This window comes from Leucopleurus acutus, assembly GCF_964270905.1.
Source record: "Leucopleurus acutus genome assembly, chromosome: 13".
Classification (NCBI taxonomy): domain Eukaryota; kingdom Metazoa; phylum Chordata; class Mammalia; order Artiodactyla; family Delphinidae; genus Leucopleurus; species Leucopleurus acutus.
Genome location: NC_139155.1, coordinates 8,674,668 through 8,699,351, shown reverse-complemented (window position 1 = coordinate 8,699,351; position 24,684 = coordinate 8,674,668). Strand labels below are relative to the sequence as shown.

Sequence of the window (24,684 nt, the reverse complement as noted above, 5' to 3'; positions counted from 1 at the left end):
ACATAAACCCAAAACTAATAAAAGTGGTCTCCTAAAAAGAGAAGTAGAAAGCAGAAGGAAGGGACAGAAATCAAAGCTGTATCTGTCAATGCAACTTGTTTGGTAGGTTTGACTCTGGAAATATGTGAGTATTTCACATAATGAAAGCTCAAAAGAAAAGAAGCAGTCCTTAGATATGGAATCTGTCAACATTAATTTGAATTGGAAATATTTGTAAAAACAGAATTTTTCTCTTTTAAAATATATTTCTAAAAGAAAAGTGTTTCATTTCTTGACAACTGAAAAGCTTAGAATCAGTAGCAAAAATAACACCCTAGTAACCAGATTAATGGGAAATGCATTTCCCATTAAAATGAACAAAGGTTCCCAGAAGAAATAATGGATTCCAGGTCCTGAGTTGGAAATGTACAAGATGAGCCCAGGATATCTTGTGAGTGATCACAGCAAAGCTATTAAGGTTCATGGTTTTTTTGTGATAGAAACACAAAAAATGTGTATTGAAACAGTTCCTTTTGGTCAAGGATGGAGCAATTCAAACAGCACAAAGAATAAGGACTGTGATGGATTGAAATACATCACATATACAAAACTCTATCTTTCATGATATTTTAAAGGGAGCAGAGTTTCCTTTTTGTGTTTGCTAGAACCCATTCAATATTTCTGAAAAATGGTTGATAAAGTTTAAGAAACAAGCATATTCCCTGCCTTTCTTACAAGGAATCTATTTCAGGGCAATCCTGTAGTTTGCAAAGGAAAGTTTTGTTTTGTAAGAAACTAGCTTATAAATGCAGGAATAAAATCAAATTAGAAAATCAAAATGTTGCAATCCATAATAAAACAATGTATCTAAACAATGGTCATCAGGGGCTGCAAAAACGATTAGGTGGAAGGTTGGAGGAGAATTTTGTAATGTATGGATCAGGCTAACAACACTTGATTCCTTTCATCAGTGGGATAGTCAGACATTTTGTTTGCTTTGATGTGATTCAGTAGGATATATACAGCACCTCATCAATTATTCTTGAAAACAAAAAGAAGAATGTACTCAAATGTCTAAGTCACATTACTAGTTTGGGGCTTAGGTGACTAAAATAAATTATGCCATGAGAATACAAGCAACCAACCCAGACCTAGAAGAATTTACATGACAAATTTATATTACATAACCTAGTGTTTTCAAGAGGCAAAAAGAGGGGGAGGTATTTTGTCATAGACACACACACAAATTGCTATACCAGCAATATAAGAATCAAACAAATATAGGGTAATATTTACATCATATTAGGGTATTATAAAGACCTACATAAGCATATGAACAAAGGCAAAATCATTCCATAATCTTTAAAAGCCAGAGTTACCAACCTTACCTTATCCTTGGGTATGCCTTAAGATTGTTGCTGAGACAAAATTAATCCCTGACTTCAAACAGCTTACAATCAATTTGTGGAAACCGATTATTATATAAAGGATGGTGGAAGTTAGTGGTCAGGGAAATTATTGTGGACACAAAACCTATCTTGAAATTGTGCCTCTGAAACTGAACATCTCTGAGCCTCAGTTTCCTCATCTATTAAATAGCAAGTATCCTTGGGTTGCAAAGAGGACTGAATTGAATAATGTATTTAAAGTATCAGCAAATCTAAAACAGTCTTCACATGAAGAAAAGAAATAACAGCCATGTAGTATACGAAATAGTAACAAATGTGTGGGCTGGACCACATGCTCCACGTATTTGGAGAAGGGGAATCACACCAAGTTAACAGGGAGTTTACGCAAGTTTTCTGCAAGTATCAGAATTTGAACTCATTCTGAGTGGCAGCCTAAGGAATCTTGCCATGTGATTGGATATGTCTGCCCCCGCACCTGGCCCTCTGCATGGCGGATATCCAAACAAATGCTTGCTAAATAAATGAATGGATAGGAATAGTGTGCTGTTCAGCCAGGTTAGGGTTGCCGTTGGGTTATATGGGCTCTGCATGGAGACTCTTGCTAATGATGGGACCAAAATCACCTTTGGGGCGTCCATTTGGTAGGGTGAGGGGCATGCTACTTTATCCTTCAGGTTTTGATATTTTTCTCGCCTCAATCAAGTAGTTTCCTTTCTCTCTTACTATTGTTATGTTCCCAATAGGGCTAAGAAATTTAAACTGAGAACATGGAAAAATACTGCTCACCAAAATAAGCAGAAATAAACACGATCTTTTGAACTCTTATTATAGACTATAAAGAAGTCACTTAGAAAATTTTCAATCATTATACATTATTTTTCTTAATTAGAAACATCCTTACTATGTATTAAATATCCTTCCCTATAGCAAAAATCCATATATTGTCCCCAACCAACATTTAATACTCCCTCATTTTTCCTTGAATCTTATCAAACGGATATAATTTTTAGATTAAAATTTCTTTACAACAGAGAATAGCCTACTTCTAAATGTCACGCGTTCCTACATAAAGGGGTCAGAGTTCTTCATTGTTTTGTTTTTAGGAGTGGAACATTTCCATAAATCATTTGCATCCACCGGTAACTGCTATGGTCTGCATTTCCCCTAGAAGATGAAAAGCCACGAGCCACTTTTAGTCATAGTTAACTAACACGCGGGCATAAATCACTCCACTCCAGCGCTCACGGCTTCTTCGGGAGAGGACGTCGGAGACCGGGGCCTCGCCTGATTGCTCCAGTCTTTCCAGCAGCAGAGGGATTAGACACATGCGCACGATTGGTCTCTTTGTGTGCACCGGGAAGGGCTTGGCGTCGATTTACAGTTCCTAACCTAACGGGGCAAAGACCTGGAGCGCGAGCGTGCGCTTAGGAATAAAAATGCACTGTAAAACACGGCCATTGAAATAAACAATTGCCTTGCTCCCGTTGGCCTTCTTCCCTGGGAGGATCCCCACCGCCCTTTCCCCGGTGTCCAGCTTGGGAGTGGAGATTAAGAGCCCGGGAATGAGGAGCCGTGGCCTCAGGAATCCCGCACCCAGGAGAGCGTGGCTGGCACAGGGAGCCGGGTGGGAGCGGGACCCCGGGCGCGGGTGGCGGGAGGAGCTCCCCGCCCGAGTCGCGAGTGATGGGGCGCGTCTTGCGAGTATCTTCTAGCCCAGCCACCCCGCGGGCCAGGGGGAGGGAGCCGGGCGGCGAATCGGCCCGCCCCCCCCGTTCCGCCCCTCCCCCCCGCGCTGGGGAGCCGCGATGGTGCACTCCGGCCAGCTGTGCGCCGCCGAGTGAGGCGCCAGCCCGTGGGTGCTACCGGGGGCGGCGGCTGCGCGGAGGGGGCGCCAGCAGCAGGCGGCGGCGGGGGGCGAAGGTGAGGACCGGAACGCGGAGGGCGGGCGCTGTTCGCGGCGCCGGGCCGCGTTCCCCGTCCGCGGTCACCCTGCCACCCAGCCTGCGTCCCCGGCGGCGGGAGCTCGGGGGCACCGGGCGGCGGCTGGCGGCGGCCGGCTGGATGCGAGACCTGCGCGGACCCCGTGGCGGACGGCAGCTCTCGACTCGGGGAAGCCGAACGCGCTGGCCATGGCCTCCAACTTTAACGACATAGTCAAGCAGGGCTACGTGAAAATCCGCAGCAGGAAGCTGGGGGTGAGTCGCTCGCTAGGCTTTCTCCTTCCCCTGCGCCCGTTTGGCGCAGCTGGCGATGGGGGGCGGGGCGGGGAGAGGTGACCCACTCGGGGGCAGAGGCAAAGAAGGACCCGGCCCTCCCGCGGACGGCCCGCTTGTTGCTCGGCGGGGCTGGGGGCCCGCACCTGCCTCGGGGGGCTCTGCAGACCCGGCTGAGGGCTCCGGGAGCGCCTGGGTCCCCGTCCTCATGTGCGCGGCGCTGGTTTAGACCCAGACTAAGAAGTCTTGTAGGCGAAAGGGATGGTCAGTTCCGAGATGAATGCGCCCCAGAGGGGGTTTATACTCAGAGCAATCCACAATGCTCTGTTCTCAGGAGTGTGTGCCTTCGGGTACAACTGCTCTGTGTGCAGGACGTGGACACACGCTCTGGTGTGTGTGTGTGTGCGTTTAGAATCACCATTTTCCCCGCTTCCCCAGCCCGCTTCGAAATTCTCTTTTGATGCCTTGCCTGCGCCCCGCGTCCCTGCCAGCGACTGCCGGCGAGTTTCGTGCTCCCTGAGCAGTTGCCCACCGGCAGGCTCCCTGGCCGCGAGTGCGCCCGGACAGGTGGCCCTAAGTCCGCGTGCACGCAGGTGTGTGCTCACGGCCGCTGACACGGGAGCGTTCGCGACAGAAAAGTTTAGGGAGACCTTCTCTTGGTTTTTTGAGATATGCTCTGCCCGACTTGGGAGAGAAACAGTGTAGACCCCCGAGGGTTTAAAACTTCTCCAGTGACCGGATGAGGAGGTAAGAGGAACGCGTAGACGGCCCTAGAGGACCTGGGAGGTGGGCTGCAGGGAGTGGGAGGGGAGGGCGGGCACCTGGGCCGAGAGACGCCAGAGTGAGCAGACGTGGGGGGACGGTCGGAGCGACGGGTAGAGGTCCCCGCGGAAGCGCGCGCTGGGGGAGTGGGCACCCGAGGCCGGCCTGGGTGGGCCTGTCCAGAACGCGAGGGAAACTCGATCTGGGGGCCAAAGTGCCCGCTTTCCGGATTCCCTGGATGTCCACCTCACGCTACGGAGCTCCGGAATCCTGGGGCAAAGCGGCCTTGAACTAGAACATTCGCTGCCTTCCCTGCTGAATGGATGAATTACTCTAACTTGGAGAGGGAAAGAGAAGGAGGGAGAACTTCGTTATTCTCATTAAAAAGAAAGAAAGAAAGAAAGAAAATAAATGCTAAACGTATCGTTAGAAAACTAAGGTGGGGTAGAGTCCCTAAAAGAGGAAGGATCACCTCGCACCCAGAAGCCGCTTTGCGCGAGTTGGTGGACACAGGTGTTGGGGGAGGAGGGAGGGGACAGGCAGACTTGCCTTTTTGTGCTGCCCCCGTTGGGTTTCACGTTCGAGATGCAGACTGTACCCCAAGGACACACGGGACCCATTCTCCAACTTCAGCAGACCTGTAGAAGTGGGGAGTACAAACCTGGGTGAGGACAAAGCTCCCCTCGCCCCCGCCTGGCGCCTCGGTGCGCTGCTGCGCGCCCCGCCTGGCGAGAGAGGGCAGACGCGGCGTGCAGACCCTCGGCCGGGTTTCAAGGGCCGCTCCTGGGTAGAAGAATGCGCCTCATTCTTTCCCAGGGAGTGAAGGAAGAACCCTCGTGAAAAGCTGCAGTTGTCCGGCAGGCTGATGGCTTCTCGCGGCCCCGACGTATTGCTCAAATCTGTCACCCTGACAGCCATCGGCCAAGACAGGAAGTGCGGAGCTAGGGCTTGGGGGCGCGGAGGGCGGAGAGGGGGGTAAGAACTGTTCCAGGAACTTGACCTTTGAAGCCCTTTGCTCTCCCACGGGATGCTTGCTCATCATTCTCGCTCTTGCGTCTTCTTGAAATCTCAATTGTGTCTGACACTTCACACGCTATAAGCTAATGGATGATTTAAGTCCCCCGGGGAGATGTGCATCTGCTTCCACAGTCACCGTGTACGTGAAGATCAGACTAAGGAACAGAACGCTGAGAACCCCGCCTCGCGCACTTGGCCTTGGAGTCTATAGGATTCCTCCCCCATCAGAGCTTTCCAGGATTTCATATAATTAAAACTGAATTTGCATCTTAATTATAAGATAAGATCCAGGGAAAGAGCACTGAATGTTTCTTGGGTAACTATGGCATTTACAGCCTTTGAAATGCCCTTTTAGAACACCATACACCGTTTCCCCCCTAAAGATGTGTGCAGATGTTTATTTCATTTCCAAAGCATCTCTTTCCACACCCACTGTTTAGAGCTATGCATGTGTAAAGGACAGCCTTCACAGAAAACAATAAAAGCATGTTTACTTCAGAGTTTGATGTTGAAACAGTTTGCATTGTTTTAATATCAAAATATTAAACTAAATTAACCTTGGCTATTTTTGAGAATATTATTTATTTTAAAAAACTTTAGCAACTTTTCTATTCAGAATATGCTAGTATTCAGAAGGGTGAATTCCAATGACAGAACTTCACACAGATGATTCTGTGAAGCTTAATAAGTTAAATGGGTCCCGTAAGATAGTAAAACACTAAGTGAATATCATGTGCCTTAAAAATGAAAATGTATAATCATACCCAAAATCATAGTTATAGGAATTATCTAAGCATTAGATGATAGGAATCAGTTATAGGAATTATCTAAGCATAGTTTTCCTAGTTAATAATACATAGTCATAATTTTATGGGCTCAGAACTATGAACTTTTCTAAATAAAAGAATACTTTTAACTCATAATGGTTCTTTTATGGGTTATGTTCAAAATTAAATTTCACAATAAAAATAATTCTAATTAAATATGCACAGATATTTGATTTAGTATGGGTAGAATGCATGCTTTCAAGAACCAAATTTTATAGTATTCTAAGGGAGAAAAAGGCCTGGTTATGAGGCCAGTTGTATCAGAGATGAAAATGATGACATGAAAATATATTTTGAGATAAAATGTTTAATGTGTCCTTTACTCCTCACAAGTTAGTGCTTATTATTATGCTGAATGAGGGCAGAAAAGCATTTCCTGCCATCTAGGCAGTGGGGCACCCCTTCCAGAGGTGCTTCCAGGTCAAAGTGTTTGAAAGGGCCCCTGCCCTGTGTCTTTTTACAGAACCTAGTGCTACCTGTTGAGGATAATTCCTTAGCCAAATAGTTGGGTGAAGTAGTTAAGTGTTAAACTTATTTTTGGTGTTTGCTTTCAAATTTGTCTTGGATCATTAATCAGTTTTTCTTCCATTTAGGAAAATAATTTTGAGAAAAAATAGAATCATCTTCCTGAATTTTACTCTTGTCCTTTAAAAAATATGCTTGTTAAGTCATTATTTATTAATTTATTTTTGGCTGCGTTGGGTCTTCGCTGCAGCACGCGGGCTTTTCTCTAGTTGTGGCAAGTGGGGGCTGCTCTTCGTTGCGGTGCGTGGACTTCTCATTGCGGTGACTTCTCATTGCGGAGCACGGGCTCTAGGAGTGCGGGCTTCAGTAGTTGTGGCTCGCGGGCTCTAGAGAGCAGGCTCAGTAGTTGTGGCGCAGGGCTTAGTTGCTCCGTGGCATGTGGGATCTTCCCAGACCAGGGATGGAACCCGTGTCCCCAGCATTGACAGGCAGATTCTTAACCACTGCATCACGAGGGAAGTCCCAGTCATTACATTTTTGAAGGTATTAAATCATTAAAAGTATAATGATGACTCTTATAAAGAATCATTTCTTTAAATTCTCTATTAATTTTTCATTATATTACATTACCATTTCTATGAATATATTGTTTTCCTTTTGCAGGATTTAAAAGCGCTTACTGTAGTTTAGTTCTCACCATCTTATCTGTTGCATGATTTATATTATAATTCACAAGATACCATGGTGGCCAGTATTTTTTTTTTTTTGAAGAAAAGAGTACTTAAAAACTCTAATAAAAATAAAACAAAGCAAATGCTTTTTGGTCAATATTGTTTATCTCTTAGCCTTTATTATCTATTTTTCTTCTGACCTCTAATAGGTTAAATTTAGTCAGCAAGGCATATATTGCAAAATATCCAACCTGTTCTTGGTTTGCAGATAAACTAAGAACACAATTGCTGAAACTGTTACTAACTTTATATGGGGCTTATTGACTCTATAAATGTAGCAAAAGTAAATGCAGCATTATGCAGTGGTATCACCATATCATCACCATCATTGCCATCAGTGTACAAATTCCAGCCTGCAAATAGTCTACAGTAATTCTGCAGTTTGACTGCTTCTAGACTGTCACATCATTGTTTTCAAGGAATTCTATTCAAATACATCATTGTGAATATTCACAGGCACGTTGTGCATAGACAAGTAGTATTTTATGTAGCTTTTTTTTCTAGTTCTTACTCAAAGTTAGGTGAGAGATTGGATTAGTATGTGTGGGTATTGAAGGAGTGTCTCAGGATAGGGTGGTATTACATGCGCAACAAATGGTCAAATCATGGAGCATCTACTGTTTATCAGGTGGCGTACACTGGGGGTGTGTGTGTGTGTGTGTGTGTGTGTGTGTGTGTGTGAATATTCCAGAGTCATGTTGTATTAAGTCAAGGTTGTTAACAGTGGATACCTCCTATATCACCACCGCTCATGGTACACTAGGTCAGTAATAATCACCTTGTCCCCACCTGGCTGTAAGGGAAGCAGGGAAATATAGAGCACAATTTTGGAGTATTTGATGAGCACCAACTTTATGAGCTAATCATCTATTCAGGATTTTCTCTTTTGCATAGTCTCCATTTGTTTTAACAATTATTGTGGATTCATCTATCTCATGCCCTCTCTCCCTCCTTGATTAAAACCTTGAGACACCCCCATACCTGGTTTGATGATTATTTATCTGCTTCTCATAAACTCTTCTGAATTTTCCTGTCCTTTTACAAACAGCTTTTATCTGATGATGGAAGAGAGTATTTATGAGAGATGTTTTTGAAAATTTATCCCGTTACAGAATCTCCCTCATTAATATGAATGGGAATTTTTGTGGGTGCATTTGCATCGTTTTTGGTCCATAGAGCATTTGAAAATTTCTCTGGTCTCCCAAATCTCTAGAAACTATTTTGTGAAGAGCGATTATATCATGTATGAAATGCATTACCAATTTGCCAAGAATTAGATACAATAAATGTATTTAAGATAAGATATATAAATAACAATAATTCTGACCATTCAAAAGTTCAAAAGAACTTTCAGGATCATTACCTCAGATATGAGTTCTCAATTTAAGTATTTAAGATGTAGAAGTTGTATTGGGTGCCTTTAAATCTTTACCCATTTGTGAATATTGTATATGCTGGGCATTTTGCTTTCTGAAATGGATCCATTATATCCATGGTGATTTATCATTTACCTCTTTCTCATTAAATATGGATTTAGAATGTATAAAAATTTTAATTATTTGAGCTCTCTTTCTCTTTCAGATTTTTATTTATGGTGGCTATTATGTATACGTTTAACATGTGTACATACCACTTATTTCTGTATCTATATATATCTCTGCAAAAATCACTTGTTCTTAGAATTTTAGAGTAGAAAATGGTCTTGTATACCTTCTATTCAATCTCTCTATACTAATTTATTTGCAACCGTATGTTTGTGTATATGACATTTTAGCTATTCTAAAGAAATTCTATTATCTGAATTAGTGAGACTTTTTCCTTTTTAAAACATCCCTATGTATGCATATGGACATGCCTGAGTTTCTTTGAATTTTCAAAACTTATAGCCAAAAGCAAAGACAATAAAAGTAAGCCTAACTGTAAAAACCAAAGCCAGACATTTTGCTGGCTTTGATAGTAAATGATTATGCCCATGCAATACCTGGGGGAAGCCATTAAATCAGGTGTGAGATATAAGAGTTCACATCTCAGTTTTTGACTTGCTAGGTTTACAGATGACTGCTGTCAAGGTGAACTTTAAAAGATGGCATTCCCTCAGATAACAAAGATTTTACTCAGTACTCAGGGAAATCTTTTAAAGGACGAAAATAGCGTAATCAAACAGTGGTCAACTATCTTTGTAAGTTTTACATTCCCAATTTCCTTAAAAGTATTTCAGAAGTGCTCGATAATGGTTGACATTGGGGATGAGTATAAAATAACATATGTATTTGAAATCGTTGTCATTGTTTTGAAGTATTTTTATTCTCATGTGTTGTTCTATTTGGGTCATAATAAGCCATGTGACTACTACTGAGTAAGACTTGAGTATTCCTATCGTTGGTCTGTTTCTGTTTCCATCCACTTCGTTTTAGACACTGTAGAATTTAAAAAGCAAGCAATACAAATAAAAGCTCCCTGTATTCCCACCATCTACAGATCATCTCTAGATTTTGTAAATTTTGAAGTGCTAGTTTAAAGGAAAAAGTAATTTCTACCAATTGAGACAAACTAATTAAAATAGAGTATATACTATAGTTTCTTTGCCTTCAGTTTATAGCTTTTGCTTCATTTTACTCACGGTATTTTCTTTATTCTTCAAGCTCTGGGTAACTTGTCCAGAGAGGCCAAGAATTCTAGGTAGAGAACATTTTCGTTAACTTTCTGCATAAATCTCCATTAGTTTTTTTTTTTTTTAACATCTTTATTGGAGTATAATTGCTTTACAATGGTGGCCATTAGTTTTTATTTGAAGATACAGAGCAGGATTATCTTCTGAGTAATTCATTTTTACATTATAACACTATTTCCCACTGAGAATATTGCACCTGTCAGTCAAACTGGATGGAATAAGGAATGATATTTTGTTATGAGCAGAGAACAGCAATTCATTTAATAAAGAAAACTATTTTCATGTTATTTGAAATGAATGGTGGTTGTAATCTTTGAACATGTGCAAAGTGCTTTGCCTGCTATTTTACTGACTCCATTGCATAAAGCTTGGCTTAACAGTAAAACGACTTGGAGGACAAATACAGTGAAGTTTGAGACTTTTTAAAAAAATTGATACAGTGAAGTTTGAGACTTTTTAAAAAAAATTGATTAATTAATTTGTTTTTGGCTGCATTGGGTCTTTGTTGCCGTGCTCAGGCTTCTCTTGTTGCAGAGCACGGGCTCTAGGCACGTGGGCTTCAGTAGTTGTGGCATGCGGGCTCAGTAGTTGTGGCTCATGGGTTCTAGAGCACAAGCTCAGTAGCTCTGGTGCCTGGGCTTAGTTGCTCCATGGCATGATGGGATCTTCCCAGACCAGGGCTCAAACCCGTGTCCCCTGCATTGGCAGGCGGATTCTTAACCACTGTGCCACCAGGGAAGCCCTAATTTGAGACTGTATAATCGTAACATAATCATGTTGCATTGGGTGTACCATGCATCTTACAGCTTATAAAGAATTTTCACGTATATTTTATAATTCTCCCAGCATACTTTTGAAAGTATATTTAGTTTTTAACCCCATTTTATACATAAGCTAAAATTTAAAAGAAGTAAAATGAATCAGCCAGGTCTACAGAGATACAGATTGGGTTTGTATGTGTGAGTGCGTATACTCAAATCTAGGTTTTATAACTTCAAGTTCAGTATTATATCTACTATGAACAGTTTCCACTTTGCAAAATATGTGGACAGGTAGTAACAGCTATGTGTACTATTCGAAGTAAATGTGTTTTCTTTAATTAGTAACATAGTGTAAAGCAAATATTATCATTAACTTAGCCTTGAGCTAACTGTATTGCATATAGAAGTGTGTTTGGCAGGTGGGAGGTGATGGAAATGTGTGAAGGAGGTCAAAAGTACACACTTTCAGTTATTAGATAAATAAGTTCTGAGGATGTAATATATACAATGGTGACTATAGTTAGCAATACTGTATTGTATATTTGAAAGTTGCTAGAAGGGTAGATCTTAACAGTTCTTATCACAAGAAAAAACTTGCAGCTGTGTGAGGTTATGGACGTTAACTTATTGTGTTGATCAGTTCACAGTATATACATATCAAATCATTAAGTTGTATACCTTAAACTTATACAAAGTTATATGTCAATTATGTCTCAATAAAGAGGGAAAAAAAGAGCTATGTAATGAAAGAATGTACGCCACAGTAAGGAGGTTCTATACAGATATTTCTCCAGGCCGCTTGAATGGCCTTGATTTCATTTTCATTGTACCGTCTAAAACTCAGCTAATCTCTTCTTTTACGAAAGGAAAACAGGCTTCAAAAACCGACAGTGTCCTGGTAGAATTTAAAATGTTTTAAAAATATTTAAATCTATTTATTTTACCATTATCTTTATTTATGAAAAGCCATCTTTTGTTTAAGGTTGACATATAAAAGCTTATGTTTGAATGAACTTAATGAAAAGTGAGTTTATTTAAAGAAAAACACAAGTAAAAAATAATAAACATTTACTGGGATCTGGCAAATCAAAAGGTGACATAGTTATGCAGCAAAAAGTGTGATTGTGTTACCCTGTTGCTTTAATATCAGGCAGCACTGAAGTATACAGTGAACTCTGAGAGGCTGGGGTGGGTTGTGTGTTTATTTGTGTGGCTTGCTACTTTTAAGTGGCAGGAGTTGAAATAGGTATACTGAAATGATGTTCCTTTCTTTTCCCTTAGTTTCCTTATTTTTCTAAATTGGCTATATGCCTTTGTCACCTACATTTGTAAACTTTTATATAAGATGTATTGCATGTGTAAACGTGTAGTTAATTTTCTCCTCATGATTTCTTCTTTGTAAATATGAAATTACTTTTCCTGACCATTCACTATCCTTTTGAATATGCATGTATGTGTGTTTATGTGTGTATACGTGTGTACATATGTACACATACATAGACCCATGCATATATATAATGTGATATATATGTTATATATTAAATAGAATATGTCTATATCTCCAAATGGTCTGTTAGTCCTCATTCATGCTGAATTGTTATCCTTCCTGACTATGTAAAAGCACCTAGCCCAACTCCAGGAGAAGAAAATGTGCACAAAATGTCTTAGCACACTTTTTAAAATATAAATTGTTACATGTTCACATTATACTTTATTCGGAAAAAATATTTGATATTAGTCTAAAATTGAAATTTAGTGTATCTTTCAAAAACTATAACTTTTAAAGGGTGGCAACCAGTAAGAGAAAATTCTGTATTTATCTCTGTCAACATAACTCTAGTGGAACTTCTCACATACTATTCAAGAAAAAGAACAAAAACATACTTTTGACATATTTGAACTTGCTTAGAAAACTATGCCTTTTCATTTAACTTACTAGGGAAAAGGAATATATCTCTCTGAGTGCTTTAAGGACCCTTGGGGCTATGCTGTAGAAAGGACCCATGTCATTTTACTGATGCTTTTATAAACTTCATTACACTTTGGAATCTTTAAGTATTAGCTATGTAATTCTTCTAAATAAAAGTACATCCAGTGCCAAATCATGATGTTTAGCTATAAGGTACCAAATTTATGTATAAGTATGAAATGTACTCTTCTATACATTTAAAACATAACAACTATTTAACGCTCCAAAGGCTACTTAACACTCATACTGTTGCATCCTGATATTTTGCATAATTCTCTACATTACTTAGCCCTCTATTAAAAAATGATTCTCAGTATTTGTGAGGGACTGCACGCTGGAGTCCCTGGGATGGGTGTGGAACGTTGAGGTAAAGGGCCAGAATAAAGGAGCTTGCTCTGTCCTGAGAATCCAGGAAGTCATTGATGTGTTTACAGGAAAGGTTAAATGTTCATTCTCAAGTCAGCAACATCCCTGAATCTTGGGTGTGTAGAAAGGATTGTAGTCAAGTAGGACTTTTGGCAAGGAGACCAAATAGGAGTGGGTGTTAGTATCCAGAAAAGGCACTGGTAATTCTAGTGGCTAGCTCTGATTGAGAATCACCGATGTAGAAGTATTTTTTCCAGCACTGAGAACAAACAATTTTTCAACCTATTATTGTTTGCATTGAGAAGTCAGCTGTCAGTCATATTGCTACCTTTTGAAAAGGATTAGCCTTTTTTCCCTCAGGCTGCTTGTAACTTTCTCTTTTCCTGGTTTTCAGGAGTTTTGCTATCATATGTGGAGGTGTAGTTTTTATTCTGTTCATTATTTTGGGGTCTATAGTGCTTCTTAATTCCATTAGCTTGATATCTTCCTGCAGTTCTAAAAAATTATCCACTATTACTCTTTCACATATCAGTTCTGTCCATTTTTTCTCTTCTTCCTTACTCATATGTTAGATCATTTGTACCATACGTCTGTGCCTTTATACCTTTTCTTTTCCCTATTTTTGTGTCTTGAAGATTCAGGATGGATGTTTTCTACTGAAATTTCTCCCAGTTCACTAATTTTCTATTCAGCTGTGAATAATCTACTGTTAACCCTATTCATTATTATCAATTTAAGTAATTTTTTCAGGTCTAGGATTTTCATTTCATTCTAATTTTTAGAATTTCCTATTAAAAATTCTCAGTTTTTATCCTTGGTAGTCTTCAATGCCTTCAGATAGATGATTTTTGTATTTGTCCAGCATTTCTAATCAACAGCAGAAAGGCTGGCCTAAATTACCTGGTCCACCATTAACAGGAATGGAGCAGTCCCAGCTGGTTGAGTTTTATAGTGATTTCTTTGTGAGAGCTAGAGGCCATGTGGTCCTCTGGAACTCCACTGAGAGCCAAGAGGGTCAGCTGTAGCTCTTCCCTAGTAGTGTGACCCTCTCCCTGTGGGAATTTTGTCTTGAAATGTTTTCAACAGGTTATTTACCTCCACATTAGTACCAGGGTTTGTGATAGTGAAGTTGAAGAAAAATGAAGATATTTAAGTGATAGGACTAACTACAACTTTGCAGGTAGTGTACGTGGGTCTAACCTGCCCCTGTATAAAAATGGAGGGAAAACAAGGCAAGGATTCTAAGCCTGCTCTAGGGTTTGACTTAACGAACAAGGCCAAATAGTTCTGCCTGTTAAAGCAATGGTTCTTAGCCCTGGATACACATTGCAATCCTAGGAGAGGGGTTTTGAGTTTGTTTGTTTTAGTATTTACTAAATGCAATGACAAGATCGGCTCCCAGAGAGGCTTATTTAGTTGATCTCTGGGCAATAGAATTGTTTTTGTTTGTTTGTATTTGTTTGGTTTGGTTTTAATCTACCCAAGTGATTCTAGCATAAGTGAAGTACTTTCCACCAGAAAATAATTTCAAAGCAAGCTGTTTATCACTATATATTACCACAGAACCCTACTGAACTAGGATAAATAGTTTATAATATACCTCAAGAAGTAGCTAAACCAATTAAAAATACAGTTCAGACATCCATCATTTATTTTTTTCACCCAGCATTTGAATGTTCTTCCAACTATTTGGAGAATAATCCCACATTATGGATGTTGAAGATAGCAAATAATGGCTCACATTGTAGAAGATAAAATACCAAAAATATTATTTCCTCATCTTCCTTGCTACTAGGGTATGAGAAATGAGCTAGTATTGCCAATTACATGTCTAGACATTGAGTTATTGATGCAAGAGGCAACCCAGTGGAGAAGTCTTCACAGGGCACGCAGAATAGTCCTTTCTCCTGGATTAATTTATTGATACAAAAGTAGAAGCAATGCAAACTGTCCAAAAGCAATAGCTTCATCAAGAAACTTTAATAATTTAATGGGTCACTTATGGTTTCTTAGTCTTGAACCTGGTTCTCCAGCCTCTGTTCCTGATTTGAGGTAATGAAAAATTGAATAAATGTTTTTCCATCTAAGTCAGCCATTGTCAGCTTTGATTACAACTAATAGCAACTAATACATCCGATGGATAAAATGGCGTTATTGGAAGTGATGCAATTAAATTTTAAAATATACTAAAATCCTATGTATACTAAATATATACTAAAATAACTAATTTTTAGAGTAATGGTTATTAAACAATTGTCCTTAACAATATGTAGACACTAGAATTCATTTTCTGTTGTGGTCACTCCTAATGTGGACGTATAGAGCATAGTTAGTGAATGACTCTGTTCACCCATGGAGAAGTTTAGGCGCTTTAATGGAAGCATACATTCAGACCCTATATAATTATGAAAAAGTTTGTTCTAGAAGAGGAACCCACACAAATGTACGCAACACATTTTTGACAAAGGTGCAGAAACAATTCAGTGAAGAAAGGATATCTTTCAAATAAATGTTCTGGGAACAATTGGACATCCATAGGCAAAATGAATGAATCTCAACATAAACCTCACACCTTATAGCTCAAAATAGATTAGCGATTTAAATGTTAAAAGTAAAACTTGATAACTTCATAAAAATGAAAAACTTTTGCTTTATGAAAGAGCCTGTGAAGAGGATTTAAAGAAAGCTATTGCAGGGGGGGAGATTATTTACGAGCTACATGTCTCTCACAGAGAACTTGAATAAAAAACTCTTAAAATGCTGCAGTTAAATTTAAAAAACAATAATCCAGTTAGAAAATGGGCAAAAAAATGAACTGATCCTTCGCAAAAGTTGATATGCAGATGGAAAATAAGCACATGAACAGATGTTCAACATTATTAGCCACTAGTGAGATGCAAATTAAAACCACCATGAGTTATCAGTAAACACCTAATGGAAAGGCTAAAATGAAAACCTGTGACAACAGCAAATACTGGCAAGAGGCAGGGAACCTGGATCACTCATACGTTGCTGTTGGGAATGTGACATGGTTCAGACACTCGTGAAAACAATGTGGCAGTTTCTTAATTAAACTAATTATGCAATGGCCATACGATCGTCAGCAGTACCATCCACTGGACATCTATCCCAGAGAAATTAAAACTTTTGTTCACAGGCAAACCATACACAAATGTTTGTAGCAGATTTATTTGAAATATCCCCAAACTGAAAACAAACCAGGTGTCCATCATTGGGTGAGTGGTTAAACTGTAGGACATCCACATCATGTAATACTACTCAGCAATAAAAAGGATTAAACCACTGATAACCCCCAAAGATGAATCTTGAGAGAATTATGTTGAGTGAGTGAAAAAAAAATCCCAAAATGTTATAAACTGTGTGATTTCATTTATATAACATTCTTGAGGTACAAAATTATAGAAGTGAAGAATAGATTTGTAGTAGCCAGAGATTATAGACAGGGGAGAGCAAGTGGAGTTTGTGTGTGGATAGGGTGATAAAAGGGCAATGTGAGGGATCTTTGTGGTGATGGGGATATTTTGTATCTTGACCGTATTAATTGACATCCTGGTTGTAATAGTGGACTATATAAGATGTTCCCATAGAGAAAATTGAGTAAAGAGAATGCAGGGTCACTCTGTATTATTTTTCATAACTGCATGTGGAACTACAATTATCTCAAAAATGTTTAATTAAAAAATGTAAGCGGGGGGCTTCCCTGGTGGCGCAGTGGTTGAGGGTCCGCCTGCCGATGCAGCGGACACGGGTTCGTGCCCCGGTCTGGGAAGATCCCACATGCCGCGGAGCGGCTGGGCCGGTGAGCCATGGCCGCTGAGCCTGCGCGTCCGGAGCCTGTGCTCCGCGGCAGGAGAGGCCGCAGCGGTGAGAGGCCCTAGTACCGAAAAAAAAAAAAAAAAAATGTAAGCGGGGCATCAAAATGTAGCCCCATTTTACAAATGTGATACCTCTGAGCCTCACTTTTCTTATTTGTAAAATGAGGATAAGAATACCAACCTCATAGTACTTTGTTAACGTTAAATAACTGTAGTTTACAAGATCTGAAACAGACCTTGGTCTATGATGCTCAAAGTCCTTGACAGAGCTACTGAAAGTGTATCCCTTTGAAAAGGAATATGCATCTTTGCAGCCCTTTTGAATTGGGGTCCCATAAGCAAAGAAAGCCTTATGTGAGTAATGCTTCAGTGACCATGGGAGTGTAGATAACTCTACTAGAATCCTGATTTTAATTTCTTTGAATATGTACTGAGAAGTGAAACTGCTGGATCCTATGTAGTTCTGTGTTTAATTTCTTGAGGAACCTCCATACTGTTTTCCATAGTGGCTGCACTGACTCCCCTGCCCACCAAAGTGCACTGAGTTCCCTTTTTTCCACATCTTTGCCAACACTTGTTATCTCTTGCCTTTCTGATGTTAGCCATTCGAACAGGTGTGAGGTGATGTCTCACTGGGGCTTTGATTTGCACTTCCCTGATGATTAGTGATGTTGAGCACCTTTTCCTGTACCTGTTGGCCATCTGTATGTCTTCTTTGGAAAATATCTATTTAAGTCCTCTGCCCATTTCTAAGAGTGTTGTTGGTTATTTTGCTGTTGAGGTGTATAAATTGTTTAAATATTTTGGTTATTGACTCCTTATCGGATACATGATTGGCAAATATTTTCTCCCATTTCATAGGTTGCCTTTTTATTTTGTGGATGGTTTCTTTTGCTATGCAGAAGTTTTTTTAGTTTGAAAATATAAATGTTGATTATTTTGCAGTTGCACATTAGTGTTCTCTGTGAAATGAGGTTTATTTTATATCAGCTATATTTGCCCACAGGACACCTTAATTACTAGGAGCCAAGCGGCTTGAACACTCCATTGACTCTGGAGACAAACAGCAGTGCAAACTTCTCTACCTTTGCTTTTGAGCTCAAAGTGAGCCACCTTGTCCAAATTTTAGAAAATGTCATTACTGAGAAGATAAAGTTCAGCAACAATTCAATGAAATTTCATTTTGTATCTCCAGTAAGAGATCACTTGGCTACATTCCCATCCAAAAAGTGCCATTATCTGTTTTGATTCTCAAGGTGATACCTAGTTGCAGCTCCTTTTTAAATGATAATAAAACTGCCCAGAATACAAAATAAATGAAGTCCCAAATACAGCCTCTAGGAACACGTTTCAGTTATTATGCTCTCTGATGACAGGTTAATTTCAGTACCTGGATAGAAAGTGAAGGGGGAACCGAAAAATTGCTTTTAAAAAATAGCTTAACACCTGAGGCATTTGGGTATCTGACTCATTTAGGATTCAGAATCAGTGGTGAAGGAAATAATCATTTTGCTACGCAATTAGAATCTGTAACATATTTGGTACGTTTTTCAATTAAAAATATCAAGACTATGTTACTGTATATTAACATTAAGGGTATATTAATATGAATTATTAGTATTAATTAAGGGTATATTAATATGAAATATATCAAGATGAAGCAGTAAAAGGAAGGAAAAGGAAAATTAGCATCAATACCTGCAAGTCTAGTATGTACTATGCACAGGGGGTACAGCAATGGGTAAGAACCAATGTCAGACTAGCTTAGCCTGGCACAAAAGCGGGCAGTCAATAAATCTTTGCTGAATTGTTGAATCAGTTTATATTCAGAACTGCACTATCAGGGTTTTGATTGACACATAGAGGAGGGCACTGCTGTCTTGGAGGCACTTTGTACTTTACCTCTTCATAATTAGCTTCAGCATTATGAACTGAATTGCAATACAAAGGCTATAATAGGCGATATATCAGCTAGAAAATGTCTTAATATCTTACCTAGGGCTTCCCTGGTGGCGCAGTGGTTGAGAGTCCACCTGCCGATGCAGGGGACATGGGTTCGTGCCCTGGTCCGGGAAGATCCCACATGCCGCGGAGCGGCTGGGTCCATGAGCCATGACCGCTGAGCCTGCATGTCCGGAGCCTGTGCTCCGCAACGGGAGAGGCCGCAGCTGTGAGAGGCCCGTGTACCGCAAAATAAAAAAAAAAAAAAAATCTTACCTAAAGATGTTATTCAATTTATAATATTTTTTAACTTCACCTAAAGACACTTTCTGAAAATTCTTTGAGAAAGCACTAAAATTTAGCTTCCCTAAGAACACACCATGCAACAACAAAAACCCCCAAAGTGCATTTGTTTTGCATAAGTTTTGTTTAAAGGCTACCTAAATTTTTTTTATTAATTTTTATTGGAGAATGGTTGCTTTATAATGTTGTGGTATACACCAGTGCACAACAAAATGAATCAGCCATACACATACAGATATTCCCTCCCTCTTGGACTTCCCTCCCATTTAGATTACCACAGTGCATTAGGTAGAGTTCTCTGTGCTATATGGTATGTTCCCAACAGTTGTCTACTTTATACATAGTATCAATAATGTATATGTGTCAATCCTAGTCTCCCAATTCCTGCCACCCCACATCTTTCCCCCTTGGTATCCATACATTTGTTCTCCACATCTGTGTCTCTATTTCTGTAAAGGCTACCTAAATTAAAAAAAAAAAATTAAGTTCTATAACATTAGATGTATTTCTTGTGTTGTATTTGTTTCGGTTGCTATTTTGACTGTTCTTTATGTATATATTTATTTTTAATATTGGTTTTGAAATTTCAAATAGTATATGAATTAGAACCTTATAATAACTGTTTTTGAGCAAGAGGAATTTTCCATTAAGAGTCATACCAACAACTTGGGTTTTTTTTTGGCGGTACGCGGGCCTCTCACCGCTGTGGCCTCTCCCGTTGCAGAGCACAGGCTCCGGACGCGCAGGCTCAGCGGCCATGGCTCACGGGCACAGCCGCTCCGCGGCACGTGGGATCTTCCCAGACCGGGGCACGAACTCGTGTCCCCTGCATCAGCAGGCGGACTCTCAACCACTGTGCCACCAGGGAAGCCCAGTTCCCCCTTTTAAATAGCACCTTCTTCAGTGGGTAGGTCAGATATCATCTTTATTTTACAGAGGAAGACTGTGATTTTAAGGGAGGTAAGATAACACTGAGTCTGAAGGCTTCATTCTTTTACACTCATTTCTAGTTTCTTCTCAGAATACCTGTGCTAACTACTGCACACAGTTTGATGACAATGTATTTCACTCTTACCCCAGTAGAGACTGCCCTCTGATATGGCATCCTTGACTAGGACATGGTATACTTTTTCTTAATAACCTATTTTATGTAGGTTTCCTCCCAATATAGATTGGAGCCATTTAATATCTCTGTTGTAGTGCTTTGACTCTGCTGTGTCTCAATTCTTAATCTCAAAGATAATGTCACCAGTGGGTCCTCAGAGCTCTTTAACACTTTCCCTTTGCTGCGTGTAATCTGCCGGCCTTGAAACCTAGGTCCATGCGTCGCTTTAAATGTGTTTGAGAATTATGAAATTTTCTCACTTGTCTTTATTTTTAAACATGAAAACCATTACCAAAATAGTCCTATATGCAAAAGTGTAATTCTGAAATGTCTTCTTCCATCTCATTGATGTTGACTTTTATGATATGTGATTTTATGACTTCGATGGAGCTGATGGCTATCCCTCTTCTAGCAATGACTACATTCTTTTTGTCTCTGAAACGACTCTCCACAAACCTCTGCTTCAGGAAAACTCAGTATTTCAGATTATTCACACGATTTAAACCTCAACTCAAGAGTTCCAAGCTTCAAGCATTAGCACAGTATAGTGGGGAGGAAAAGCTCTGGAAAGAAAGAGCTTCAGCTGAGTCCACTGACTTTCCAACTCTGTACCTCATCTGTAAATAGAGTGTCACATGCCAAAAGGCTATTCCATAGGTTACTGTAAGCTGTAAATAAGATAAAATATTCAAAGTGCAGGAACATGGTAGACTGCACGACTTTTACCTATTGATAGTGGTATTTCTAAACAACAGACACGGACTTGACTAGCCACAGTGAAGCAGTATCACCATTTTGGAGTATTTTATATATTTCACCCCTTTGGGACAGTACCTCTTTCTTTGCTTTAGGCAACACGCTTCACTGGGTTTTATGTTTGACGCAAAGTGGGAACATGGCAGGATTTTAATCCAGAGCAATTACTTGATTAAAGGTGTTTTAGACATTTTAGTCTGGCAAAATGATGTGCATGGATTGATGTAAGTGAAGGCATGGTGACCAGAGTGAAGGTCGCTAGGGTTGATCACGCCTTGGCCACACCTGCATCGGGGCTGCCATGCTTCCTCACCTGGAGTGCTGAGCCTCCTGGGCTGTGCTTGACTAGCTCTTCTCTGTCATTTGATGTTTTTTTTTCAACCGTCACTTCGTTTCAGCTAATAGAAGCACATAGTATCACCTAGGAAGCCCTCCACTTCTGGGCCTTCTGTTGTATACACCTTACCAATTTCCAGCCCTAAATGCATGTGCTCTGTTTCTAATAGCTGGTGTCACGTCTGTGTGGAAGGCGAGGAATCCCTGCATTTGTGCGTCCTTCTGCCTTTTCAGCTGCATCTTTCACTGGCTTCCCCCCCTCCTCCTGCCCTCCCCGTGCCCACCACTGCAAGACTCCTCTTGATGGTCTGTTTCTTAAACTCTTACCTCTTTTTCTTAGAATCTTTTTCAGTCCTGAGCCCTACAGTTTTATTCCTACTTCTCAAAAGATTTATCTAAAGTAGATATTTTAATCTCACTTCCAGTCTCCAGATTGGCATATGCCCAAATGTTTATGAAAGCTTTCCTTCTTAATACCCATAGTGCACCCCAATGCAACGAGGCTAAATAGAGCACTTCATCACATATAAACACATATAAGTAGATATTTCTATTAACACTACCAGTCATTTCAAGATGACTACCACATCTTAGAGACCATACTGGCTCTTCCCTTTCTCTGATTCACTACAGATAACCAAATGCCATATCTTATTGGTGCTGCCTGCAAACGTCTTTGTCCTCTGTGGTCTCTTTCCAGTTGAAATTCTGCTTCTATAACTTCAGGCTCAAATGTTGGTGGGATTTTCCAACAGTTCTTTTTACTGCCAGCTCGATTACCCTTGTACTTCTGCCAGATTAATTTTCCTAAATTTCAGCTTGAAACATATAATTCCCCCTCTAAAATTTTCCCATGGTTTCTCATTACCTAGAGTAATAATTAAAACTAAAACTTATAATTCAAAGCTATCGACACTATCTACCATTGTTTCATTTAGGTTTTTTTTAATTACATAATATTTCAAACATACTGGAAATTATATAGAATCGTATTACAAACTGCCACATACAGACTACCCATATTTTACCAATCTTGTCACAGTAACACACTGAACAATTGTACTCAGTATTTATCTATGTTACTACATATATCCAGTTTGTTCATTTCAATGGCCGTATTGTCCTGTATTACATAAATAAACTATACTTCTTCTGTTAATGGACATCAATGAGGTTTTTCTATTTTTGTTATTATAAACTATACTTCAACAAATACACTTATATAATTCTCTTGATCCTATGTATCCAAGTTTCTCCAAGGTATGTGGTTAGAATTAGAATTGTAGTTTTTAAAATATGTGCATTTCACTTTACTAGGTGTTTTCAGATTGCTCACAAGTAATTGTTCCAGTTGTTCCAATGAAATGGGAGAACTTATATCACATCCTTAGAAGCAATTGATATTGCCATATTTCTTTAAGTTATGAAACATTTCAAGCAGAGAACGTAAAACTGTCTTAAAAATAACATTTTGCTATATTTACTTGACTTTTTAAAAACAGAAATAAAATGGGTAAAGTTGAAGCCCCAACACAGTAACTTCAGAAGTAAACTTACGCTTATAATTCTATGCATAGTTTTTCTATATTTATTATATTTTAATATTTATTTTAGTAATATGTGCTGTTGCTTTGCATAGTTTCAGCTTTATATAACTGGAATCATACACTTTGTAACTTCCTGAAACAGACTTGACTTTGCTCAAGATTATGTTTTTTGAGATTTAATCATTTTGATGGAGTTTCTGTTTATTCATTTTATTCTGTACACTATTCCTTGGTATAAGTACTCCACAGTTTGTATTTCCTAGTGCAATGTGCCGGAGTTTTTTGTTTGTTTTTAGGTTATATGCCTAGAGGTGGATTTTCTGGGCATATGTTGGCACAGACTAGATATCGCCAAATCGTTTCCCAGATGGTATAGCCAAGTGCACTGTCCCCTGAATTTAAGTCCCTTTTACTCTGCTTCCTCACCAACATCTTATATTTTCAGATGAGACTTTTTCCTTCCTTGGATAAATGGGTGTGTGAAAGTTATATTTCTCTACAGTTTGAACACGTTTTCATATGTTTGTTGATCAATGGATTTTCCTGGTTTATAAATTCTCTCTTCAGTTCCACTGCCTATTTTTCTATGTGATATTTTTTCTTAATGGTTCATAGATGTTCTCTCTGTATTTTGAAGACGATTCTTATGCAGTTAATAAACTTTACAATTATCTTCTTTCATGTTATGGCTTGCCTTTAAATTTGCTTATGGTCTCCTGTGTCTTACTGATACTTTAAATTTTAATGAAATCAAACTTATTCTCTTTATGGCTTATACCTTTTGTGTCTTATTTAAGAAGTTACTCCACACGGTAGTATAAAACTGCTATTTTTCTGTTTTAGTCGGTTGCTTTCATGCATTTATTTATACACTTAGATCTTTAATCAACCTGTAATTAATCCTCATTTTAGGATTTACATTTGTAATCTTATTTGTTTCCCTATGGAGAGCCAATTTTTTCACCTTCATTTATTAAGTATTCTTATCCATGAGCTTGTGAAACAGATCCAATTTTTCATGTTTTCATATATTTCCAACATTTTGTTGTATTTACTCTTAATGTACTTTAAAGTTTTTATTGTCATTTTGAATGAAATCTTTTAAAATTAGATTTTCTAATTGGTTGATACTGATTTATAGGAAAGCTATTGTTTTTGCATAACTTGTATCTAACTGAATGTTGAATATATTGATGTCTTGCTCTGTGCAGTCACTGTGTAGGTGCTCAGGATACATCAAAGCAAAGAGCATGAACCTTGCCTTCAAGGAGCACGTCTCATAAGGGGGTCAAAAAATTAAACACACAGTTGCCATGCAGAGTTATACGTGCCTTTTGCAAGGGAAGATGGTGAGATTAGTAGGAGGGGACTTTGCCATTGAGAACCAAGAAGGCACCAGGATGGAGGTGACTGAGTTTGTTCTGATGGATGAGGCAGGCTCATTAAGTGGGTGTGGAGGAAGGATTGGGTGATGGGGTAACCTGGGCAGGGCAGAGGTCATGGAATATCTGCGTTTGTGAACCATAAGTACCCCAGAACCGCTTGTGTGTAAAGTGTGCCAGAGTAGAGTCAGATTTTAGAAGACATTTAAAGTTATAGGAAGTTACAACCCTGATGTGTATTCATTGGGATTTTAGAAGAGGAGTTTTAAGCAGGGGAGTAATACAGTAATATTTGTGCATTTGAGGTG

At 39.4% G+C, this 24,684-nt stretch overlaps 1 protein-coding gene across 1 annotated transcript in view; it reads left to right on the top strand.

Moving 5' to 3' along the window:
- Nucleotides 1-3,502: 3,502 nt before the first annotated feature.
- DOK6 (docking protein 6) overlaps nucleotides 3,503-24,684 on the top strand; it is a gene marked incomplete at its 3' end in the record, with an annotated part of 404,645 nt that continues 383,463 nt past the window's right edge. The window contains exon 1 of the mRNA XM_082852683.1: nucleotides 3,503-3,583. Within this exon, the coding sequence (XP_082708809.1) occupies nucleotides 3,518-3,583 (66 nt within the window). The 5' untranslated portion in view covers nucleotides 3,503-3,517. The remainder of the gene's footprint in view (nucleotides 3,584-24,684) is intronic.